The sequence below is a fragment of the Triturus cristatus genome, chromosome 12 (genome assembly GCF_964204655.1).
Source record: "Triturus cristatus chromosome 12, aTriCri1.1, whole genome shotgun sequence".
In the NCBI taxonomy this organism is placed as follows: domain Eukaryota; kingdom Metazoa; phylum Chordata; class Amphibia; order Caudata; family Salamandridae; genus Triturus; species Triturus cristatus.
The window spans coordinates 115,254,856-115,278,710 of NC_140595.1; the positions used below are offsets into that span (position 1 = coordinate 115,254,856).

Here is a 23,855-nt window from a genome sequence, read left to right on the forward strand (position 1 = left end):
TAATTCCAGTGCCCCTGCCTATAGTGAAGTTAGCCAAAGGTTGACCTATTGCTTAATACTGTAGTGGACAGAAAAAAACGTCAAAGACACAACAGACCAGCGTATGATGAGGGATGGCTTAAAGACCCTATGAGTAAGTACACTAAATATATAATTTTAGTAAATTCAAAAGATCTTGGTTAATACCAGGCCTAAAAACAAAAATAATAAGAAATGGATCACGCAGGTATCCTGTGACTCTTAACTGCACCCTGTTGCATGCTGATGAGATTTTCTTTCGTTAGTATACAAAGTTCATATGTTTACATGTTCAATTCCTTGCTCAATAGCAGTTTTGTGTTTTAGTGAGTGAGTTAGGATTCACCCATTTTCACTGCAGTAAAATGTAAATGCGCCCTGAAATTTTAACTAGCCCCCGAACTTCATCTACCCACTGAATACCAGGTTCACAACGTTAATGTCCTTTTATTAAGAAGTTTCCACTTGCAGATATAGAATGAAGATTTTATTAATTGTGGCATGTGCTGTTTCGTGGCAGCTTAACGCAAACTAATAAACAGGTCAGTCCGAAGACAGGCCCAGGATTCCACTGGGAGCGCCCCTATGTTTCATGGTAAAACGTCAGTGAGAAAATAGAATAAAGAGGGATTCATCGCGGATCTGTCGGCGCCAGCCTGACAGGAATGAGTCAACCCTTCCCAGACAAAACAAGAGGCGGGAGCGCGATCCACACAAAACACACAGCCACGCTCGAGATGGCCAGCACATTTTCTGACTTGGACTAAAATATATTATAACACTCGCCAAAACAGGTGCCAATCCAGTCGGAATTTTTGAAACCATTTAATTATTTACCTTTTACGGGTCCTTTTGCCTTGATTTTAAATGAAAATACTTTACCGAGGCAGTAAATAAAGTTACAAAAATTAATTCCCAGCCTTCCCCTTCTTTCTCTGTACTTTGTGACGTTTACTTTGTGCCTGAACACGCCCTTCTCAACACATGTTCAAGGGTAAATCTATGCTCGGTTAATCAGATATAAGGTGTGTGGTCTACTGTGTGTGTGTGTGTTTGGGTGGGGGCAACAGCTCAGAAACGATAAGTCCATAAAGAGTGGGGAACAGGAAATACATGATCGCGACACAACAAAACAGAAATGGGTCTCTGAAGACAGGAAGACAGACACTGCAAACACACAAGAAAACCGGTCTGCGAGCAAACACCATTACCCAGGAAAAGCAAACACATGGACTCAAGCACACGAAGCACAGTTAAACTCAAGCACGGCAAAGACGAAGGCCAAGGTCCAACGCGCACAAGCACACGCACACACCACACCACACTCACTCACTCACTCACAAAGATGGAAAACGACACAAATTAACCCAGGCATGGAAAATATAAATGCATAGGAACGGTAAATAGACACAGACTCGAAGAACAGCAAAAAACATGTTCAGGCACAGCAACACCGAGGGACATGGGCAAAGCAAACATGCAGGGACATGTATAAACGAAGGACTCTGGGGAAGCAAAAGACACGAACCACAACAAAGCAAGCCTCGTTATACGCACAGGAAAGACATGTTAACACAAGCATAGTAAATAATCATGGACACAAACACAGCAAATACATTGGCATATGTACAGCACAAATATATGGACCCAGGCGAAATAAACACACACAGACTCAGGTCAAGCAAGCATCTACTGACACAGTTACACACAAGAAACAAAGCACTGCAACCAAGAAGGGACTCAACCACAACTAACAAGCAGGAAAATAAGCATATTTGGAGCATAGGCAAATACACATGGTGACTCATCCACAGTTCACACATTTCACATCCACCCACTCACATTCCATCAGGAAAGAATGAAAACAAATCATACAAGGACTAGGGTTTGTCAAAGACGGTGCAAAATGTGGAATGAAAAAGAAGCAGAGATTGACCCCTTCACATTTCACCAGTCTCTGCATGGTTAAGTGTCCTCCTTCATCTGTCTTCAATGTCCCCTTGAGAGGATAACCACTGAAATGAGCGGGGGGGGGGGGGGGGGGGGGAGTGGTGCATGACTACATTTCTACAGGGTCTCCAGCACATACGGGTGAGGCAGGTCGCAATTTAGTAACAGTAGCTGGCCCCATGGAAATTACGAGATCCACTTTGTTTCCTTAGATCTGTTTTCTCATAAGGAGATTTCTGCGGCACAGTGTGAAAATTGTTGGAAAATAAGGAATTAATGGGGGAATCATACCCGAAAAAGCAATTCCAACCTAATTCCTCATTTCTAAGGTGGACCTAGGTGTCCCGCTTGAAATGGCCAAGATATTTCCCACCAATGGCATTGGTAACTCAGAGGGTGGGGAGAAATCTAGGCCACTTTCAGGCCCACTCGTTATGAAGACCTCGGTGTTACTGGTGCAGTACGGAGGCCTTACCATCGTCTACTAGGTGCTGTCTCAGCTTCAGTCAAGCTCTCAAGTCTCCCCCAGACAACTATATAACTACGATTCTCAATGTTTCCATGAAAAGAGTCATGAGGTCTACGTAACCAATTCACAGTGAGTGACTAATCGTCAATTGTCTTTTAAAGCTAAACTTTATTGGTAACAGACTTATCCTGCATCCTCCCAACCCAAAGAGGTTTAATGTGCGTGGCAAGCGATTTTCCTCTCTGTAACCCTCCTCGTTTTAGGATCCAGCCACACACACAATCCTGGAACCATTAAGCAGAGAGCTTCCCCCATACCTGCAATCGCCCATCTAGCGTCCGCTGGATTGTGACACATTTGCTGGGATGGACGCCGTTGGTAGTGATGGCTGTGATGAGTGAGTCAAGCTCCTCTTTCTTCTCCTTCAGCTTCTTCACAAGACTTTCGATGGCCCGCTTGGCAAAGGTCTCGTTCTCCCCGCCCTGTCGGTGGCACATTAAGCTGTGGACAATGCTCAGGCATGCGTCGTTGCTGGTCGGTGGGTTCAGGGACATGGTGCAGCTCGCCCCTGCAAACAGGAGACATGAACTTAGCAAAATGGAAGGCCACCAACTCCAACTTCACCTCATCCTCATTTCTCTCAAGCAAGTAGCTTGGGTCTTTAAACTATGTGGAATGCAGTTCAGTGCCCCACAATTGTCACATTAATCACAAAAGCCATGTGCTGCCCACTACTTTATCAACACCCCCAACCTTTAAGTCTAAATACTTCCCCTTACATTATATATCTTTCTTCCAAATATATCAGGGTTGCAGTTAAGACTATATAGCTACTAGAAGACAACAAATGCCCTTATTACGAGGAACAAGTTACTTACCTGTACACTGCCGTTCTCCAGTATTGATATCTTGCTTAAATTCACATGCTTGAATCTAGCCCAGTCATCATGGTGGGAGTCCCACAATAATAATAAGAAGCAGTGCCAAACATAAGCATTGAGTACCGTAGAGAAACTAAGTGACACTGGTAACCACGTCACATTGTTTTTATAAGAACCACATAAGAACACAGACCATAAAGCAATCTACCCATGCAGGGCCACCATATATCAGATTTCAAGAACGAGTGTACAAAAAAGAAAGAAAGGGGTATTCTGAGTGGTGAGGAGGGTGGGTCGCATGTGAATCTACGAAATATATCAATACTGGAGAACCACAGTGTATAGGTAAGTAACTTGTTTCTTCTCCAGTGATTGATCTTTCATAGATTCACATGCTTGAATCAGATTAGTAAGTAGTAATGAACAAAAAAAGAGGCGGCGTATACGGCAAACCACTGTGATGAAGAAAATACCATGCCCTAAATGCCAATTATCAAAATAAAATTAACATTTTCCTTTTCCAAAAAGAAAATTTGAAATATAAAATCATGACTTGATATTTATTCAGCAATCCTTTAACTTACTAAAAAAGGCGACGCAAGACTGCTTGCCCAACCACAGCATCTACTTTCCAAGACGAATCCAAACAATAATGCTTGGTAGAGGTATGGACATTAGACCACGTTGCCACTCTGAAAATGTCTGGTAAGGAAACCTCAGCAAACAAGGCTGTTAATATGGCCACTTTTCTTTTGGAATGTGCCTTACCCTTCTCACTCACTGGCCTTCCTGCTTTGTCATGGCAAAAGCCAATGGCTGCAGATATCCATCGAGCTATACTGTTCCATAATAAAGTATAACATTTTCTAGGCCAGGCATATGCTATCAATAATAGATCGGATTTTGTAAAAGTTTTTTATTCTCTCTATGTACATTTTAAACATTGTCTGGCATCCAAAGAATGAAGGGATCTTTCAGCTGTGGTCGAAGGGTTTTTGAAGAATGTCGTCAAAACAGTTGGCTCGTTCAAGTGAAATGAAGTTGTAACTTTTGGGATGAATCTGGGATTTGTTCTTAAAATCACTCCGTCATCTTTGAATTACAAATATGTTTTATTAACCATAAAAGCTTGTAATTTTCGACAAAATGAGGTGACGGCCAAGTGAAGGGCCATGACCACGATAATTATTTAATTTCTGCCTTATGAATAGGTTTGACTTTTCATCACTTGTGATAGAACCGTATCCAACCGCCAGGTCACTGGAGGACTCTTTAAAGGAGCGTAGGCTTTGAAGAGACCTTTCATGAATTCTTTGATCAGTCTATTAGACCAGAAAGAGACTATCCCCTTGTCTCCGTAAACTTGATATAGCCGCCAGATGTATTTTTATTTAATTATGCACTAAGCCAGACCTTGCCAAGTGGAGTAGGTAAAGTTTAATCCGTTCCGGAGAGGATGCAAAAGGGTGTAGATTGTTATTTGCACGCCAACAGCAAAATCCACTTCATTTTACTTTATAGGATTTACTAGTGGCATCCGCTCGAGATTTCTCTAGTATTGCCTTACATTCCTCTGGTACATTCAATGATCCGAATTCACTGTAGTGAGGATCCAAGCTGATAAATTGAGCGGTGGTATTTGTGGATGAACTATCTGACCTTAGTTCATGGAAATGAGATTCGCTGTTGGTTTGAGTTGAACATGTAGACATTCTGATGATAGAAGAAGAAGCTCTGTAAACCAATATTGCCTCAGCCATGCTGGAGCTATCAGAATGAGGTGGCACAGTTCTTGCTTGATTTTTTTAATAACCTTGGGAATTAGAGAAACAGGAGGAAAGGCGTAAGCGAATGTTCCTGTCCAGGCTAAAAGAAATGTGTTTCCCTAAGATTTCCTCTCAGGAAACCTGCTTGCATACATCTTGCTTTTTTTGTTCTGAACATTTGCAAAAAGATCCAAACTTGGGGTTCCCCATTATTTGAAAATTTGGAGCCATTGTTGATGATTTAATTCCCATTCGTCGTACTGTCTCGGAGTTGTGCTCAGGGAATCTGCCCATTCGTTTTCCACTTTAGGGACGTGCTCTGTTTAAATGAGGACTCACTGCGATTTTTGGCAAAGCCAAGGAGAAGACAGCCGTCTGACTGCCTTTCAATAAAACCTGGCCCTCACGCATTCAGCTTGAACAGGAAGTGTTGTAGGCAGCGGTTGAACAGCCTTTACTACTTATGGCAAAGTCAGGACTCGCCGTACTGTATAGCACCCTGAACGGTCTGCAGTACTGCGAGGAGCTGCAGGGTAGTACCTCTACCATGAAAATCTGCTTCATGCTGTTGGAGGGTAGGACTGGGGAGCTGGGGAGACCTGAGCACAGTGCCCTTGCATACAACCTCCCAATGGCCGACCTGACACGCAGATACGTTTCACCAGACAGCGGATTCCACTCACTTCTGAAAAGTCTCCAGAAAACTCTCCAGCCTATCTTTTCAGCCCCGACAGCCATGCCATAATATTATGCAATGTCTTGCCCAAACCTCCTCACACCTCACCTTCTCGACGTCAGATACGCAGTGAGTGCAGCTTTCACCATTATAAGCTGTACTGCATATAGCACAATTTAGTTGCAAAAGTTTGCGTGGTAGTGGTATGTGTGGTAACTGTATGCGTGGTAAGGGCACTTTCAATGTGTCCTTATGAATGTGCATTGTAATGACATACGTGGTAATGGGGTGCGGGTAGTGGGTCATGCTTGGTAGTATACGTGTTGTAAAGGCATGTGTGGAGAATGTATGCGTTGTTCCATCATACAACCTTTTAGGGCATTCGTTTGAGCCTCAGACCTGACATGATGAAAACATTTGAAATTTTGTAAATTAATCAAAAGGAGATTCAGGGCAAGTGTAGTGCACTGGAGAGGAAGTTTGCTGACTTGGCTGAACAGACGTCTACTCTGAAGGAGAATCTAGAGAGAACGATCCTTTTTACACATTCCAATACCTAGGAGACAGGCCAGCTCAAGCTACAAAATAAGCCACTAATGGATGACCTAGAAAGGCTAGAGAACCAATCCAGGCGGAACAATTTGCAAATACTGAGAATCCCGGAGGGATCAGCGTCAGGGAATTTAAAGACTTATGTGGTAGACGTTTTGAAAAGATGGATCCCGCAAGATGGGCACGATAGTGGCTTGGACAAGGAGATCCAGCGGATTCATAGTGACTCTTTTAAACCATACGCCAACCATAAGGCCTCTCGGAAAATTCTTGTGACCTTCCATATTTACTCAGTTAAGGAGCTAATCTTGACTTGTGCACTAAAAGAGAAGGACCTGACACATGGAGATTATGCGTACAAGGTGAATTCCGATATAGGTAAAATAACAGCATGACAACAGTGGGAGCTTGTTTCCAAGGTGGATGAATGGCAGGCAGAAGTTGGGTATTAAGGTCCAGATGAAGTTTACTGTAATGTTGCATATTATGTGGAGGAATAAAATGCACAACCTTAGAGACCCAGCGGATGTAGGTGCCCTCATTGGGGAAATGACAGCGGCACAGTTAGATTTAGGCTAGATGGGGAAAGGATGTGAGGATGCTGTTGATGACATACTTATAGGTATAAGCGGACATCCCAGATGAGAGTTATTAAAATGACAGACAACATACCAAAGATGGAGGAAGGGGTTCCTGTGTGGCGGGGGGCACATTGGGTGGGGAACATAGGGGTAAAAACCAAAAAAGTCCTCATAGCATATAATGGGTTGAAGGGAAGATGCTGTAACTATGAAAGATGTAGGGTGAAGGAATTCTCTTTTTAGGAAGGCACATGGGAAGAGATAGAGTAAGATCAGACACCAAGATAGCTGAGGTCAAAATAATAAGCTGGAATGTGAATGGGATCAGATCTAGGAGAAAGCAAGGCTTAGTGGCAGAACATCTTTAAGAGAGGGGGTGGCGTGGTCACATAATCGTGCTGTAAGAAACCCACTTAGAGTGCCCAGAGTGCAGAGCTTATTTTAGTAAACTCAGATGGGTACAGGGCATTGTATGCTCTGAGCAGCTTGGGAGCACATAAAGGGTGGCTATAGTGGTTAGGAAGCGATCGGTAATAAAGCTTATTAAGTATGCTATAGATAGCACAGGGAGATGGTAAGTCTCTACATTTTTTAATCAAAACTACTTATTTAACATGTGCAGTGTATTATGGTCCCAACTGTGATGATCCAATATCACTAGGAATTTTGCAACAACACTTGTCAGAAATATCAACACCCATCCAAGTAGGTGGAGATTTCAATATAGTTTTGAATCCAGAGTTAGATAGAACTTCAAAAGCGAAATACATGAACACCTATAAAATGTTCTGTGGGATAAGAGAAGCAATGAAAGATCTGAAGTTAATAGACATTTGGAGAAAGCATGCAGGAACATCTAAAGGATTCACCTTTTATAGTAACAAAATATGGATACCACTCTAAAATTGAATACTTCCTTATAGATCAGGCTTTAAACGATTGCATCAAGTCTGTGACGCTCTCTCCAGCTTTACTATCAGACCCTTCTTTGATATGTCTTAAGCTGCGCCTACCTGGGAGGCCGCACATGAGAAGATGGACTTTAAATATGACATTACTCTTAGAAGAAGCCCTGAGATGAGAAATGGCGAACAAAACAGAAGGTTTCCTCACATTAAATAAGGCAACAGCAAGTCAGCCCATAATATGGGATAGGTATAAGGCCTATATAAGGAGAGTAATAAGTAACTATGCTAGGCAGAATCAGGAATATTCAGAAAGAGAAAAGGTTCTAAAAGATAAAATCATGAGGAAGGAGGCAGAATTACAAGTAGCCTCGATAGATAATCCGTCCAAACTGGGAAAGCTTTATCTCGAACTAGAGGAGGCTCAAGCCACATATGGAAGCAGTCTAGCAAAGAAAATTCAAGATAAGTGGATAAGTAGCAAGATGCAGCATTTTGCGTATGGAGAGCGTTGCAGCTCTGTCTTAGCATGGAAAACAAAGACGGATAGAACTAGTACTCTATTAAGAACACTAGTTGAATCAAATACCGAAAAGATTCTTAGTACAAATATAAAGATCGAAAGAGATGTCTTAAAGTATATGAGCAGGTTATATAGAGAAGATGTTCATCCCAATAGTGAGAGAATCAAGAACTGGCAAAAAGACAATGATTTCCGAGTGCTTACTAAAACTCTGATCAAAAGAACCTTTAATAAGGGGATCTTTGAGGAAGAAGTGCAAAATCACATCATAAAGTTAAAGGGAGCTAAGGCAGCCAGAACCAATGGGCATCCAGCTGAACTATATAAAATGTTGATAAGGTACCCCAGTACTTTCACTAAAGGAACTGTTTCCGTCTTGAGGCAGTTCAGTGGGGCAGATGGGCTTCTCACAGAACGGGGGAGGAGTGGTTGGGGCACTTTCTAAGTGCGCATGACGGGTTGGCCGACAATCTTGGGGCGGTCAAACAGTCATGCGCAATTAGCATGTTCTCCACCGGGCTGTAATACACAGCCAGGGTGGGGAACATGCACAGGTTCCCACTGCCTAATCTTTTCCTTTCTTTTTAACTGCCCCACCCGACAACTACTAGCAGCCGCCACTTGGGAGAAAAAGCCCCATCTACTTGGTAAGAGGCCATAACTGTGTTGGTCCTGAAATCAGCAAAATACCTTACTAATGCTGAATCATACAGGCCAATATCCTAATTAAAATTGGATTACAAGATCTTTGCTGGTATATTGGCCAGTAGAATAGCAGGAATAATTAGAGCAATCATACATTGAGATCAGAGGGTTTTATCCAGGAACAGCATCTCTTGATTGGCACTATGGATCAGGATACTAACCAGAAAGCTCCACTGACAGTGGTGGTCCTAAAAGCCGCAAAGAAGATTGATTGGGTCAATTGGAATTACCTCTGGGAAGTTCTTGCAAATTTTGGAATTAGTCCCAAAATGGTCAGAACAGTCCAAAGTCTATATCAATCACCCACTCGGAGAGTATTGGTAAACAAAGAATCGACAGACATCTTCAATATAACATGAGGTACTAGGCAAGGGTGCCCTCTCTCACCGCTCTTCTTTAACCTTTATTTATTTTGCACAGCAGATAAGGTAGGATCCCTCTATTATTCCAATTTCCGTGCCAGGGTTTGAAGTTAAACGGGCCTTATTTGCAGATGATATCTTACTATATACTATTAACCCTACCCCCTCAATGTCTAAGCGCATGCACAAGGGTTCTGTGAGATCTCAGGGTATAAAATAAGTGAGGATAAAACTGAGATAATGACATGGGTGAAGAACTGTGTGATCCAGCATACTAAGAATTGAGATATCTTGGGATTCAAATTGTCCATAGCCTAGTCGACATCCCATTGGTAAACCTGAAGAAAGTGAGTGGAGAAACAGATCAGCTCCTGGAGAAATGGAGCAATCTTTCTCTAACAAACTACGGGAGAGTGAACCTGGTGAATATGATGGTTTTACCTAAAATCTCATTTTTATTTGATACTATACCCCTCACGTTTCTAAAAAAGTGTATAAGTAAGATCCAGGGTAGAGACAGCAGTTTCATGTAGGCATTCAAAGGCATTAGACTCTCGCTGAAAGTACTCAGGAGAAAGCTGAAGGCAGGAGGGTTGGCGGTGCCCAATTTTCAGATCTATTGCTACGCTTTGAAGGCTTAAAAATATCCGCCTGCTAGTGAACGAACAAGATAACTCACCCAAGGGAAGACTATACACCACTATGTTAGAAGGGATAGGACGCCATCACTTCCTATATAAATTTGAGGATCCTAAGTACTTTAAGCGAGTTAGGTTGAAAGTACTTGTTGTCGCACCACAGACCTCGATGAGAGTTAGAAGAATTGTCAATATCCCATATTATGCAACTTTTGCCCCAATCTGGAACTCCCCTGGGACACCTGAATGTTTGAATGACGCATTGTGCCAGCCATTGAAACAAGCGGGTGTAAATTATTGGAGAGATCTGTGAGATGGGATAGGATTATTTAGCTAAGCTGAAATTACATCAGTCACTGGAGATAGGGTCTCGAGATAGAAATACTATCAGTTGCACTCCTGGTGGAGGAAGTCAAACAGAAATGGGAGAGCAGGTTGGACAGTATTGAAATTCTAAAAAATGAAGTATTGGACAAGTTACTTACCTTCAGTAATGCCTTATCTGGTACAGACATGATCTAGATGCAGATCCATTACCTGTGAACTTCCAGGCATCACGCTGGATCTGGAAGATTTTTCTTAGCAGTACACCTGCACGCTGGTAGGTGGCGTCAGTCGACTCCGCATGACGTTGTATGGCATCAAGTTCGTCGTCATGACGTCTGTGTCATCTATATAGGCCCCACCTCGGTGCCTTGACGTCAGTACTTTTCGTGACTTTCCACGCCAGAAGCGCGGAGCCATGCAGTAAACTGACAGTGGTGTGTTTAAACAACTAGGGCCCTGAAGGGGAACAGCTCTAACATGAAGAACTGATCCGCAGTGCGGGGAGGATGAGTGGATCAATAAGGAATCTGCGGCTAGATCATGTTTTTACCACATAAGGCGTTACCGAAGGTAAGTAACATGTCCATCTCATAGAGACATCTAGCTGCAGATTCCATAACTGTGAACAGATACCCAAGCAATACCATCCCCGGAAGAGGGACTGCGTACATTTTTAAGCCAGAAATTCCTGTAGGACCGAATGGCCAAAGAGGTCCTCTCTACGAACCTAATTGTCCAGGCAATAATGCTTGGCAGACGTGTGCAGGGATGCCCACGTAGCTGCCTGGCAGATGTCAAGAACCGGGACACCACACTGGAGAGCCGTGGTGGCTGCCTTAGCTCTGGTGGAATGAGCTCTGAGGCCCTCAGGAGGCTGTTTCTTTGCCATAGCGTAACATATCTAAATGCAGAGGATAACCCATTGGGAGATGGTCCTCCTCTGTACAGCAAGTCCCTTCTTTGCTCCAAAGTATGCCACAAAGAGTTGGTTGTCCACCAAGAACTCTTTAGTGCGATCAAGATAGAACGATAATGCTCACTTTCGGTCCAGACGGTGGAGACGTTACTCTTCCTTAAAAGGATGCGGAGGAGCACTGAAGGTGAGCAAGGTGTCATATTGCCCTAGGTGGAAAGGTGTCACAACTTTAGGCAAAAAAGAAACCCTAGTGCAAAGCACTACCTTGTCTGCAAAGACGTTCAGGTAAGGAGGATGACAGGAAAGCGCCTGCAACTCGTTCACCTTCCTGGCAGAGGTTATTGCCACTAAAAAGGCTGTCTTAATGGTGAGCAGCCAGAGGGCACCATCGTGCAGTAGTTCGAATGGTACACACAACAGATAAGTTAGGACCAAGTTAAGGTCCCACTGGGGCAAGGTGAAAGGTAAAGGAGGAAGCAAATGTGTAAGTTTGTTCAGATATCTGTGTGCAATAGGGGACTTGAATGGTGATGGTTGGTCTGGCAACCGTAAAAAGGCTGAAAGGTAACCCTTTAAAGTGCCCAGATCACAGCCCTGCCAGGCTAGAGACAGAATGAAAAGAAGAATGTCAGGGAAGGAGGCAGACAAAGGTCGATAGACTGTTCTATAGAATGATTACAAAAATGTAGCCATCAGCAGGCGTATACCGGCTTAGTGGAGGGATGCCTTGCTGTCAAAATAACTTTGCACCCTTAGGGAGGAAGGTTGAATGCTATTAACTGTTGCCGCTCAATCTCCATGAAAGGAGGCGGAGGGTTGAGAGGTTTGGGTGGAGGACTCTCCCCTGCTGCGGCAGAAGATCCTCTCGAAGGGGCAGCATAATCGGAGGATCGATGCTCATCTGCAGAGGCTCGGGATACCAAACTCCCTGTGCCCAGTCCGGAGCCACAAGCATGACTTGTGCACAGTTGCTCCTGATTTTCTTGAGCACTCTGGACAGGAGTGGTAAGCGTGGAAAGGCTTACAGGAGGCTGGAGCTCCACCCTTGTTGCCGAGCAAGAGCCGCCTTGGAAACTCCAACACGCAAACCTGCTGACATTGCGCGTTCTCGACAGAGGCAAACAGATCTGACCAAGGCTCTCCTCACCGATGAAAGAGTCCTGTGCCACCCCCAGATAGAGACGCCACTCGTGGTCTGCTAGGCACTGACGGCTGAGTTCGTTCCCGGGGCATTCAGGGAACCGGCTGGGTGTTGAACCACCAGGGAAATGCCTTGCTGTTCCAGCCAATTACAAAGGCACCACCCGCCCTGTTTGTTGCAGTACCACATGGCGGTGGTGTTGTCAGTGAACACCTGAACACGCCTTCCCTTGAGGAATGGTAAGAAGGCCTTTAGTGCCACTCGGATAACATGGAGCTCCAACAAGTTGATATGGAGCCCTGCCTCGGCCGGAGACCAGAGTCCTCTGATCTCCACCTCCGTCAGATTGCCGCCCCATCCCAGAAGTGACGCATCTGTCACTACTGTGAGGTCTGGTTGGGGAAGGGAGAGAGGTCTGCGGTTTGTCAAGCACCACTGCAGATCTTTCGCAGTTCCCTCCGAAATCTGGACCGCGACGGTGAGATTTCCCTGATGCTGTGCCCAGGTCCCACTGCAGAGCCCAATTCTGCCATCTTGAATGAGTCACCAGCAGAATACATGAGATCCAGCAGCCTCAGAGTAATTCTCACCGAAATCCAGGATAGAGGCTGAAACATCGGTATCATAGCCTGTATATACTGGACTTGCCGCTCAGGAGGATAAGCCCCAAACAGCGAATGCAGGAGGTTCGCTGTAGTCTGGAGGTGGGAGACGACTGCCTGGGGCAAGCCTGCCTTCAACAGCCAGTCGTCGAGATAGAGGAAGACAGGAACTCCTGGTCTGCGCAGATGAGCTGCGACCACTGCCATCACCTTTGTGAACACCCGAGGGGCACTGGTGAGGCAAAAAGGGAGCACGGTAAACTGAAAGTGCTCATGGCCTACTATAAACCGCAGGCAGCGGCGATGGGCAGGCAGAATAGGGACATTGAAATAGGCATCTTGCAAGACCAGTGCTACCATCCAGTCTCCCGGGTCCCGGCCAGACCGAACCTGAGCCACAGTGAGCTTTTTTTGGAGGAAGTAGTTGAGGGTTCTGAGGTGGAGGATAGGACAGAGGGCACCGTCCTTTTTGGGGATCAGAAAGTAGCGGGAATAGCAACCACAGCCTACTTCTGGCCCAGGAAGCTTCCCTATAGATTCCTTGGCAAAAAGAATCTTGACTTCCTCCTGAAGCAAAGTATGGTGAGCCTCCATCAGCCGATTGTATGTGGGAGTCATGGAGGGAGGGGTAGTCTCGAAAAAGAGTGAGTATACCTTTCGGACTATTTGCAAAACTCTCCTGTCCACGGTGATCTCCCACCAGTGGTGGAGGTGATGGCGTAATCTGGACGCCCATGATCTGGGAGGTTCAAACTAGGAAGATTTCAAGGCAGCAGAGGGAGAGGAGATATTAGCCTGACCTGACTTCTGGCCACCCAATCCATCGGTTCTGGGCGTACCGCGCCCATGCACTTGCGTGGTCCTCTGGGTAGGATAAGGCTGGCACGGTTGGAAGACCCTTCAGTAGCAATGAAAAGAGCAAAAGGTGGATGCAGGATGGAACGATACAGAGAGGGCCCAAAATTTGGCTGTAGCCCACGACTCCTTGAAGCGCTCTAGCGCTGCATCCGCCCTGTCTCCAAAGAGATGGGAGTCATCAAAGGGCATGTCCATCAGGTTGGCTTGGACATCCCCCGAGAAGCCAGATGTTCTCAACAAGGCATGGTGTCTAACTGCCACCGTCAAGGAAATCGCTCTGCCCAGCAAGTCTGTCATGTCAAGGCCACAGCATATAGTTAACTTTGCTGCATCTCTCCCCTCTACAACAGCTTGGGAGAGGGCAGTCCTGGCCTCCTCCGTGACTTGTGGCAGCCCTTACGCAACCATCTCTCACAGGGAGTGGGAGTAATGGGTCTAATAGGCATGCAGTGTTTACTGACCGAAATGCTAGGCTGATGGAGGATTTATTTTTCTTTCCGAAGCCTTTCAGCCTCTTGGATTCCCTATCCAGGAGTGCGGAAGGGAACGTGCCACTGGAAGTAGTGTCTTGGCCATCAAGCTCTCAGGGGTTGGGTGGGAGGTGAGGAAAGCTGGGTTGTCCCGTGCAGGGCTTTGGCAGCGGGCAATGGTTCTATTCACAGGAGTCGCAGTGCTGAGTTTTGACCAGGTCCCCAGAAGAACATTGGTCAAGGCCTCATTAAATGGCACCAAGGATTCCGAGGTGGAGACTCCAGGCTGCAGGACCTCTGTCAAGACACTGGTCTTGACTGCCAATGTAGACACCTGCAGGCCCAAGTCCTCCGCAGCCCTAGGCACTACCATGGCTAAGGAAGCTCCCTTCTCCATAGCAAGGTTAGGAGGGGAAAGCTTGGCAGGCTCTGGAGAGATAGTCATGCCACTTGCATCACCCATTTCCTCATACCAGTCCATTTCTTCTCTGTCATGGGTCCTGCATCCCCTTCCAATCTTCCTCCAATCTTAGCCCTCGGAATAAGGTTGAGGATATGACATAAGCCCAAAGGCTCTGTCAGCACCGGTCTCGGCGTCGGTGGACGCCCAACCGGCTCCATGTCATTGGGGATAAGAATGAGGCTGGTGCCGCCAGTGGGTGCTGGCGAGGGTCTCGGCATCGGGGAAAGTCGAAAGGGTGCAGCCGGCACCCATCCGGATCCGGGAATGGATCCATGAAGAGTCTTTGGCACCAGAGCCGCCAGCGCGGAACCCAGAGGAGCTTGTTCCGCTGAGCTTGCAGGGCCTGGAGGCACGCCGGCAGGGTCAAGTCACCCAAATATGGCGACCATGGTGTCATAGAATTCTTTCAACTAGGCGGGGGTTGCTCCCGTCCCTGGAAAGGGAGGGAAACACAGAGCCGATCCAGGCACCCGATCAGCGGGGTGAGGTCTTGAATACCGAGACTCCCCTGTCTCGTTGCGTGAAGGACAGGGTAAAGTCGACTCATGCTTTGACTTCTTGTACTTTTTATGGAACTTCTTACCTGACCGTATTGAAGATTTTGAATAGGAGGACGAAGACTTGGATCACCCAGAGCGGTGCTCGGACCTTCTTCTCGACCAAGACCGGGAACGAGATCTCCAAGGAGATCTTGAAGGCGTCTGACATCGGGCTGCAAGCAGCTTTTGGGACCGATCTCTCAAAGCTTTTGGCGTCATGGCCTGACAGTTGGAGCACAACTTTGGGTCGTTGTCATGCTCCAGGCACCAAAGGCACACGAGTGGGGGGGCCGTTACCGACATAGCTTGGTGACAGGAGCCACATGGTTTAAACCTGAGGTCTTCTTGGACATCCTACACACCGAAAAAGATTCAACAAAAAGTAAAAAAAGTCTGTCAAAAAATGACAGGGAGTAGCTCTCTTCGACGGATCTGGCCTGACTGTATCAGAAAGAAAAGAACTGATGTAAGCGCTCTGAGGTGGTGCCTATATAGACGACGTGGACGTCACAACGATGAATGCAAAGCCATACGATGTCACACGGAGTTGACCGATGCTACCTACCGGCACGCAAAGGCACTGCTCAGAAAATCGGCTAGATCGAGCCGGACGCCTGGAAATTCACAGGTAAGGAATATGCGGCTAGATGCATACAATGCACAAAGCCAGCGGTATCCCACTAAGACAGCACCGGATTTCAGAGTAACTCAATGGATCAGTTGGTGAAAAAAAAAATTTGTTCACCATAAGTGTGCAATTTTGGTTAGCACCCGCCAGCACAATGCCGTTCCATTGATTGGAATATACATATAAAAAAACAGCACCAAATGCACCACTCAGCCTATATAATTTAAATAAGTCCAAATCATTAGGGTAGTTCTTTTTCCAAAAGCTTCTTCTTTATTATGCAGTTTATCATGCAATCTTTAAAACTTCCAACAACAGCAAAAGCAGCCGACGCGTTTCGTCCACCTTTGGACTTCTTCAGGGCTGCAACAAATTTGTACACAAAAGGCAATATAAATGACACACATAAGGGCCAAAACACGAGCAACAATTTCAACACCATTGAGAACATTAAAAACATTGTAAACACAAAATTATTGTTACTGGTCTGTCTAAAATATCGTCAGGGCAATCCATAGTACATACAATAAAAATTAGTATTTGACGACATCGTATCAGTGACATATTAAACACATGGAATTGCAAGATGAGTGCATTTGGAAAACATATGAGCACTCCTTACAAAATGTCACATTTCTAGAGGCCCATGACAAACATTATATTAAAAGAATAAAATAGGCCGGTAGGGGACACAAGAAAGAAGAGGGAACCTTATCGACATTCACATATCCTTGCCCTTATCTCTTCTGTCTTTGAATAATCCATCACTTACATACATTGCCATTACCACCAAACAGTAATTAGTGGTGACGTTGGCTAACTCATGGGCGCTCATCACCTCTTCACGATGGCGCCCATCTCGATATTGAGGCATCGCTTGAAAAGTTGCTGTCATTTAAAAACTCACGTTCGGGTGTGTTACTTTACCTCTTGGGTTTGTATTTTTATTACTTCACCATTTCCTGGACACTCCTCTAATTAGGAGATATAGCTACCTCTTACACCTTTCTTCCCCACAAACCGCCACATAGACCTTTACCCTTCAAAGATGGCGGCGGACTGTGAGATTTTTTGATAAGACTTGGTTGAGACCTAAAACACCTCACGCTATTTACTTTCAGACCCTTAATCAACCATAAGACCATGGGCGCTTATCACCTCTTTAAGATGGCGACCATTTCTTTATTGAGACATTGCTCGTACAGTTGCTGTTATTTAACTCGCCTGTTTGAGTGGTTTGCGTTATCCCTTGGTTTTGAGTTTGTGATTATTTTTTAACTAATTCCTGGACACACATTTATTGAGGTGATAAAGTTACCACTCACGCCATTTTTTATCTCTTTTTTCGTTATAGATTGTACGGCTATCTGTTAGTCCCGCACTTCCAGGGCAGTATTATAGGTTCGTTTTATGGAAATCACGGACATATGGGAATAGTAATATCCCGACTGTGTTATGATTCGGTACATCGACATGTAGTTCTCTTTCGCCGTTCAAATATGGCGGCCGACTTACTAGACCTTTTTCCCTTCTAGAAGCGTTCGAATTGTGATTCGGAATTCCCGCATTCGGGGATTAGGATCAGGTGTTTTCCCTCTCGCCTGTTATAGACGCTATATAAACAGGTATCCTCATTCGTGGATGCTGCTGCTACCGGACGGGATTGGTGCCTCCCTTTACTCGTATCTGGATACTGAATCGGGTAAGTTGTTTCTCGCCTCGCTTTATGGAGGCTAGTATTGCATGCAGTTGGTAGCTCCCTGTGGCAAGTAACATAGGGTATTTCTCATACCCCAACTGCACAGTTTGGTGGGCCTATTCTGGATGCTTATCGCAATTGATTTTACGCTCAGATAGTTATAGTTCATCAAACTTTTCTCTGCTTAGTAAACTAGTTTTTTCTTTTTGCTTTAGTCAAATGATGACATGTTGAGTTATTTAGTACATATTTCCAATTATGTTTGTGATTTCCTTCTTAAAAAGCAGTGAGGTACTCTTTTACTGGAACTGTAACGCCCATCTTTCTGATGAAGTATGCATCATGTATGTCTTTTTTTCATAGGTATCTCATTATAGGATACACTCGCCCTTATTATTGGAGGAGTTATCATATAGATCTACTATCACACTAATTCTTGAAACTGATGGCAACGGATTTTGAAACTTTCTAACTCGTACCATAAACCGATATATCTCCGCGGCTATATAGGTTGACCCTGTTCCTCTATAGTGCCCCTTATGTGATCCTCTCTTCCTCCCAGGGACTTGGATCACTTATTTGGGATATACTACGAATTGAATGGAGCAAGATTCTTGAATAGAGTTAAAAAGAACCTCACGTGGTTGACATTCAACCTACTATTTTTGGTGGGTACATACTTATCGATCTTTTCTTTTCCCTCTGCAGTCATTTTTTTCCTTTCTTTGTCTCCTTCGGGTTTAGGTGGGACCACCAGTTGGGGTTCTATTTCTATGCCGCCATCACCTAACTTACCGCTTTATCCAGCGGGTTTCTCAATTTGATTTTTTGCTGCATGCTTCTCACATTGAGTTCTGGGTGAAGAGGTTCCCTCTTCTTTCTTGTGTCCCCTACCGGCCTATTTTATTCTTTTAATATAATGTTTGTCATGGGCCTCTAGAAATGTGACATATTGTAAGGAGTGCTCATATGTTTTCCAAATGCACTCATCTTGCAATTCCATGTGTTTAATATGTCACTGATACGATGTCGTCAAATACTAATTTTTATTGTATGTACTATGGATTGCCCTGACGATATTTTAGACAGACCAGTAACAATAATTTTGTGTTTACAATGTTTTTAATGTTCTCAATGGTGTTGAAATTGTTGCTCGTGTTTTGGTCCTTATGTGTGTCATTTATATTGTCTTTTGTGTACAAATTTGTTGCAGCCCTGAAGAAGTCCAAAGGTGGACGAAACGCGTCGGCTGCTTTTGCTGTTGTTGTTAGTTTTAAAGATTGCATGATAAACTGCATAATAAAGAAGAAGCTTTTGGAAAAAGAACTACCCTAATGATTTGGACTTATTTAAATTATATAGGCTGAGTGGTGCATTTGGTGCTGTTTTTTTATATGCGGCTAGATGCCTTTATCGGATAATATATGGTACTGGGACCTCCTTGAGGCTGAAGATAGACATGGCCATACACCATCTTCGATCTGGAAGGAGGACATCCCAGAGACTGATATAGGCCGGTTGTGGCAAGTATCCCTAAATGTCATATACTCGGTAGTAAAATCTGCACCACTTAAATGAGTAAACACTTATTTACTATCCACAGGGCTTACTGGACTCCAAGCAAACTGGCAAAAGTGGAAGGCAAGACGCTCGCTTGTCTGATATGTGGATCATAGCTAGAGAATGACACGCACATCTTCATGGTCTGGTTTGTATTATCACCATACTGGAATAGATTGAGTAAGACCCTGAGTGAAATATCTGGTCATCAAGTTAAGGTAAGCCCTCAGCTGGTGTTTTTTTGCATGGACCCCATATTAGAAAACTGAGAATGAATGTAAGGCAAGGCTTATCTTTTACTTTGTTTTACTTGCAAGACTAGAGATATGCAGGAAATGGAAATCCCCAGATTCCCCTATATAAAGGAGCTATTGAAATATTCTAATTGTGTTTCCCAAGTAGATGTGGCATGTGATTCACACAGCTACTTGAGGGTCTGGAAAAGCTCTGTCGAAAGACAATAAAACCTATCTTGTTCAATGGTTACCTTAATAAAGCTGTATACGCCACACTGTGAGTCAGCAAGCTCAGACAGCTATCTCAGTGAGTCACTTTCCTGAGGAGGAACAACTTTCCGAGAAATCTATGGCGTAATGAGGACAAAAAAAAGAGTTGCTCCCAGGAAAACTGGAAGGTGTTAGGGATGACTTTTTTCTGTTTAATTTTAGGCCCAAAGTTTTGAATAACTGCAGACAGGCCAAGGTAGATCTTTTTGCTGAGTGGACTGTGGGTCCTTTAATAAGTCAGTCATCCAGGTATGATTAACACCGGGTGACCATTTCTTCTCAAGAACGCTACCACTGGGCCACGCATTTTGTGAAAACTCTGGGAGCCAATCGAAGCCCTAAGAGAAGCACTTTACATTGGTAAGTGCACCCTGCCCCCTCGAACCTTAGGTACGTTCGGTACTTTATATGTATAGGAACATGGAAGTACGCATCCAGGCGATCTGATGACATCATGTAATCTCACACTTTTTTCAGTTGTACAATCTCCTGTAGAGATAGCATTCTGAAAGGCTGTTTCTGTATATAATTGTTGAGCAGTCTCAGATCTATAACTTGTCTCCTTTTCCTGAACTTTTTCTTGATGAGGAAGAAGTTGGAATAAAAGGTCTTGTTGTGATGTACAGGAAGAACTTCCTCTATCGTGCCCTTGGAGACAAGTAATCAAATTTCCTTTTTTAACAGAGCTAGATATTGATGAGACTTCTTGCTAATAGGGGGTCTGGGAGGCTTTTGAAAAAGTTCCAGGGTGTGAACATGCTGTATTACATCTAATACCTATTTGTCTGACAAGATGTTCTTCCAATGATTGTAAAAGTTGGAACATCCTTGCCCAGATGCTGCTGTCGCAAGACTGAGGTGACTAGTGCCTGCAAATTGTCACTAACGTCTGGAGGTGTTGTTACCTTTTCTCCAGTCAGAGGTCGTCTATGAGCAGGCTGTCACGAGTATGTCGCTGTCATAGCTGTTCTGTATGATTGTTGTGAGGTGTATTGTGACGATATATCCCTGCTGAAATTGGGGATAGAGTTGATATCTATAAACTTGGTAAGAAGCTCTGGGCATAAATTGCCCTCTGCCTTCCCAAAAGGGCTAAGAATTACGCTGTTGTAAAGCTCCCAAAGAAGGTGCCGTATCAGTGGCTGTTATAATAAATTTGAGGGCATCATCAAAATGTTTTAAAAAAAGGTTTTCACCATCAAAAAGCATATCTAATATTTTGGCTTGCACTTCTGGCTGAAAGGCCGTGGCCTTCAGCCAACCTTGCCGGAGGTAGGACTGTCACACCCGCCATCTATCTGATGGCCGTCGAGGACAGATCCATTGCTGTGTCAATTATTTCAGATGAAGCTCTCTAATCTTCTTAAAGGATTTCCTTTGCTTCCTTATTTTATCTTCCGGTAGTTATTTTAGGAAGGCTGACATGTCTGACCACATCTGCCTGTCATATGTTCCTAAAATAGCCATCACATTGGATGCTCTGCTAGATGTCACTACCATTGTTGAAATAGTTACTAATGTTAACCAGACATCGGTCTTCTTTGTCCAGAGGAGCTGAACACCGGGTGGAAGGATTCTGGACCTTCTTTGGTACACTTGCATGACCACAGAATCAGAACGTGCATAACATATCACACATGTAGGCACATTTTCTGGTGCTTTATATTTATTATCCAGTCGAGGAACAAAAGCTGTGACAGAAGCTGGAGTCTTCATAAGCTTTAATACTTCCTTCTAAATCTGATCCACAATGGGGACTGATCTAACAGATCTTCTAGCAGAATCCTTTAAGTCATAATGAAACCATTCTGTTCGATTCATCGGCAAAGACAAGTCAAAACGTTTAGAAGCCTGTTTCAAGAGCTCATGAGAGCTTCCTATGTCTTCTGGAAGAGAGTTAGCAGGTGGTGGCGAGAACGACTCAGATAGAGGGTGACATATTAATTCCATTCCTGACCAGTGCTCGATGGATCCTGAGGAATTTTCCCTTCTTCTGGCTGTTCATCCACATCACTTTCAGTATAGACATCCTGAATAGTGATCGGAGGCAAAATTCTCCTTTCCTTTGTGTTTGCAAGCCCAATAGACTTTTAGGAAGCGATGGTACACAGGGATTATCAGAACGCCCCACAGTATGTTGAGGCACAGCATTAGCCTTGGGGATCCTCTGGTAGCATTCATTTAGCATGTGTTGAAGATTTGTAACTAATGAAATGGGGACAGCAATTGTATCCTCATGCAAGCTATGTTGTTGCATCTAAGGTTCGTCATATGGGTAATGTTCCTGGAAAGAATCATAACGATACAAGGCATATTGCCATCTCTCTTGAAAAGAGAAATCCCCTTCAATATAAGTTGAACTGTCTTTTCCAGGTTCGTCATTATCAGTATCCTGGCATTTGACGTTAACTTGCATAGGATGATAAGCTGCCCCAAACAGTCCTTCATTACCAGGTTCTTCCATCTCCAGGAAGCGTACAGGAGGCAGTAGTGACACCTATCTCGGCGAAGTCTGATCCAGGCATGAAGCCACTGACATCCCTTCTGCAGTAATTAATACTGTCTCCATCTGTGCCATTGAAAGGCTCGTCAAAGTTGCCGAATATGAGGAAAGAGTCGTCTTTCTTCATCTTTTTTGTAACTAGGAGCGAGTGTGATGTTGGTTTTGTCGACATCTACGTAAAAGTCCCTTCGAGTGCTGTGCAGAATATATGCAGATAAGTTTCCTAGGTGTAAAACTTGGTCCAGTGCTCTATACTATATGCATAATTGATGCAGAGGAGAATATGAGGAGCTAGTGTTTCATCTTTGCTTATATTACAATTTCACGTGTTAATTTAAGGGAGGGATATATTTGTGAAGATAGGCTAGGTGGACAAATGACAGTAGCATGTGCAAGGGTAAAGGAAGAAGAGAATGCCCTCTCTAAAGTGAGTTACAAGCAAGGACAATTGAAATCCAAAAGAATTTGAGATACTGTTTTTAAAACTTCAGTTGTAGACAATATTGTGCATTTATATGCACGCATAGCTGCCTTAATGTCTCTTTGTATCCAATCCAAAAGTACCTAAGTCACTTGCCTTGAAATGACTAAAGGCTGAGGCAGACTAGTCTAGCCTTTCCAGCACTGACCCAGTGATCCCTATGCAAGTTGTAGACAGATACATACTATAGGAGAATTAAAGTTCACAACCCCTATTGCGATTATTTATGCAGGAACAAACTCACACACTGTAGGGAAGCGCCATTCGCAGAATAAAGAGTGAAGGTCATGATCTGGTATGATGGTGATATTTTGATCTGCATATTGCGCCACACATGCAGGGTACAACAAAATAAAATACAAAATTCTAGTATATGAGCAATGCCTGAAGTGTAGGAAAAAACACAATGTGCGTTTCTAGAGGTCACAATAGAGCCATTACATTTAGTGAACCCTGGGGATGAGGTGTAACATTTACTGTGTGCAGATATTCACCTTAGGATACTTACATTAGTATGATATGGTCATAGGCTAGAATGCGCTGGGCTATCCTGGAGGAATCGAGACAATCGATTAGACACCTATGAAGAAGAAGATGATTGCGTAGTCGAACAGGATGAACTTTACTGTATAATAAAATGGCAAGCTTTCATTAGGCAAGGTGAGGTAGGAAAAATAACAAGAACTGACAAACCCAGAGCTGGCATGTATAATATCATTTGGGTTCGTAACTTCAAATGCTGGAAAAATCTATTTGTGAAGCGATGTAGCCTAGAGCTAAGCCACTGACTTTGGAACCTGGGACGTGAGATCCAATCCCGTCTGGCCACTTGACTGTAAATCATATGATTCCAGTCAAATCACGTAATCAACCTTTGCTTCAAATGATAAACATGCAAGAAATTCTATACAATTGTAAATATGTGAAATGTAATGTAACTGTGATATTGAAATGTGTAAATTGCTTCAAATGATAAACATGCAAGAAATGCTATACAATTGTAAATATGTGAATGTAATGTAACTGTGAAATTGAAATGTGTAAATGCGTGTGTGTGCGTGTATGAAAAGTTCACCGCCCCGTTCTCCGTAGTCTCCAAGAAGATACACAGGTACAGACCACAGCGTACTACCGAA

At 44.1% G+C, this 23,855-nt stretch overlaps 1 protein-coding gene across 2 annotated transcripts in view; it reads right to left on the reverse strand.

Annotated features, from left to right (window-relative positions):
- Nucleotides 1-23,855, reverse strand: part of LOC146772802 (SMAD family member 4-like) — a 271,678-nt gene that overhangs the window by 181,864 nt on the left and 65,959 nt on the right. For both annotated transcript variants that reach the window (XM_085639806.1, XM_085639805.1), the window contains exon 2: nucleotides 2,755-3,005. In XM_085639806.1, coding sequence (XP_085495932.1) covers nucleotides 2,755-2,991 — 237 coding nt within the window. In that variant the 5' untranslated portion in view covers nucleotides 2,992-3,005. The remainder of the gene's footprint in view (nucleotides 1-2,754; nucleotides 3,006-23,855) is intronic.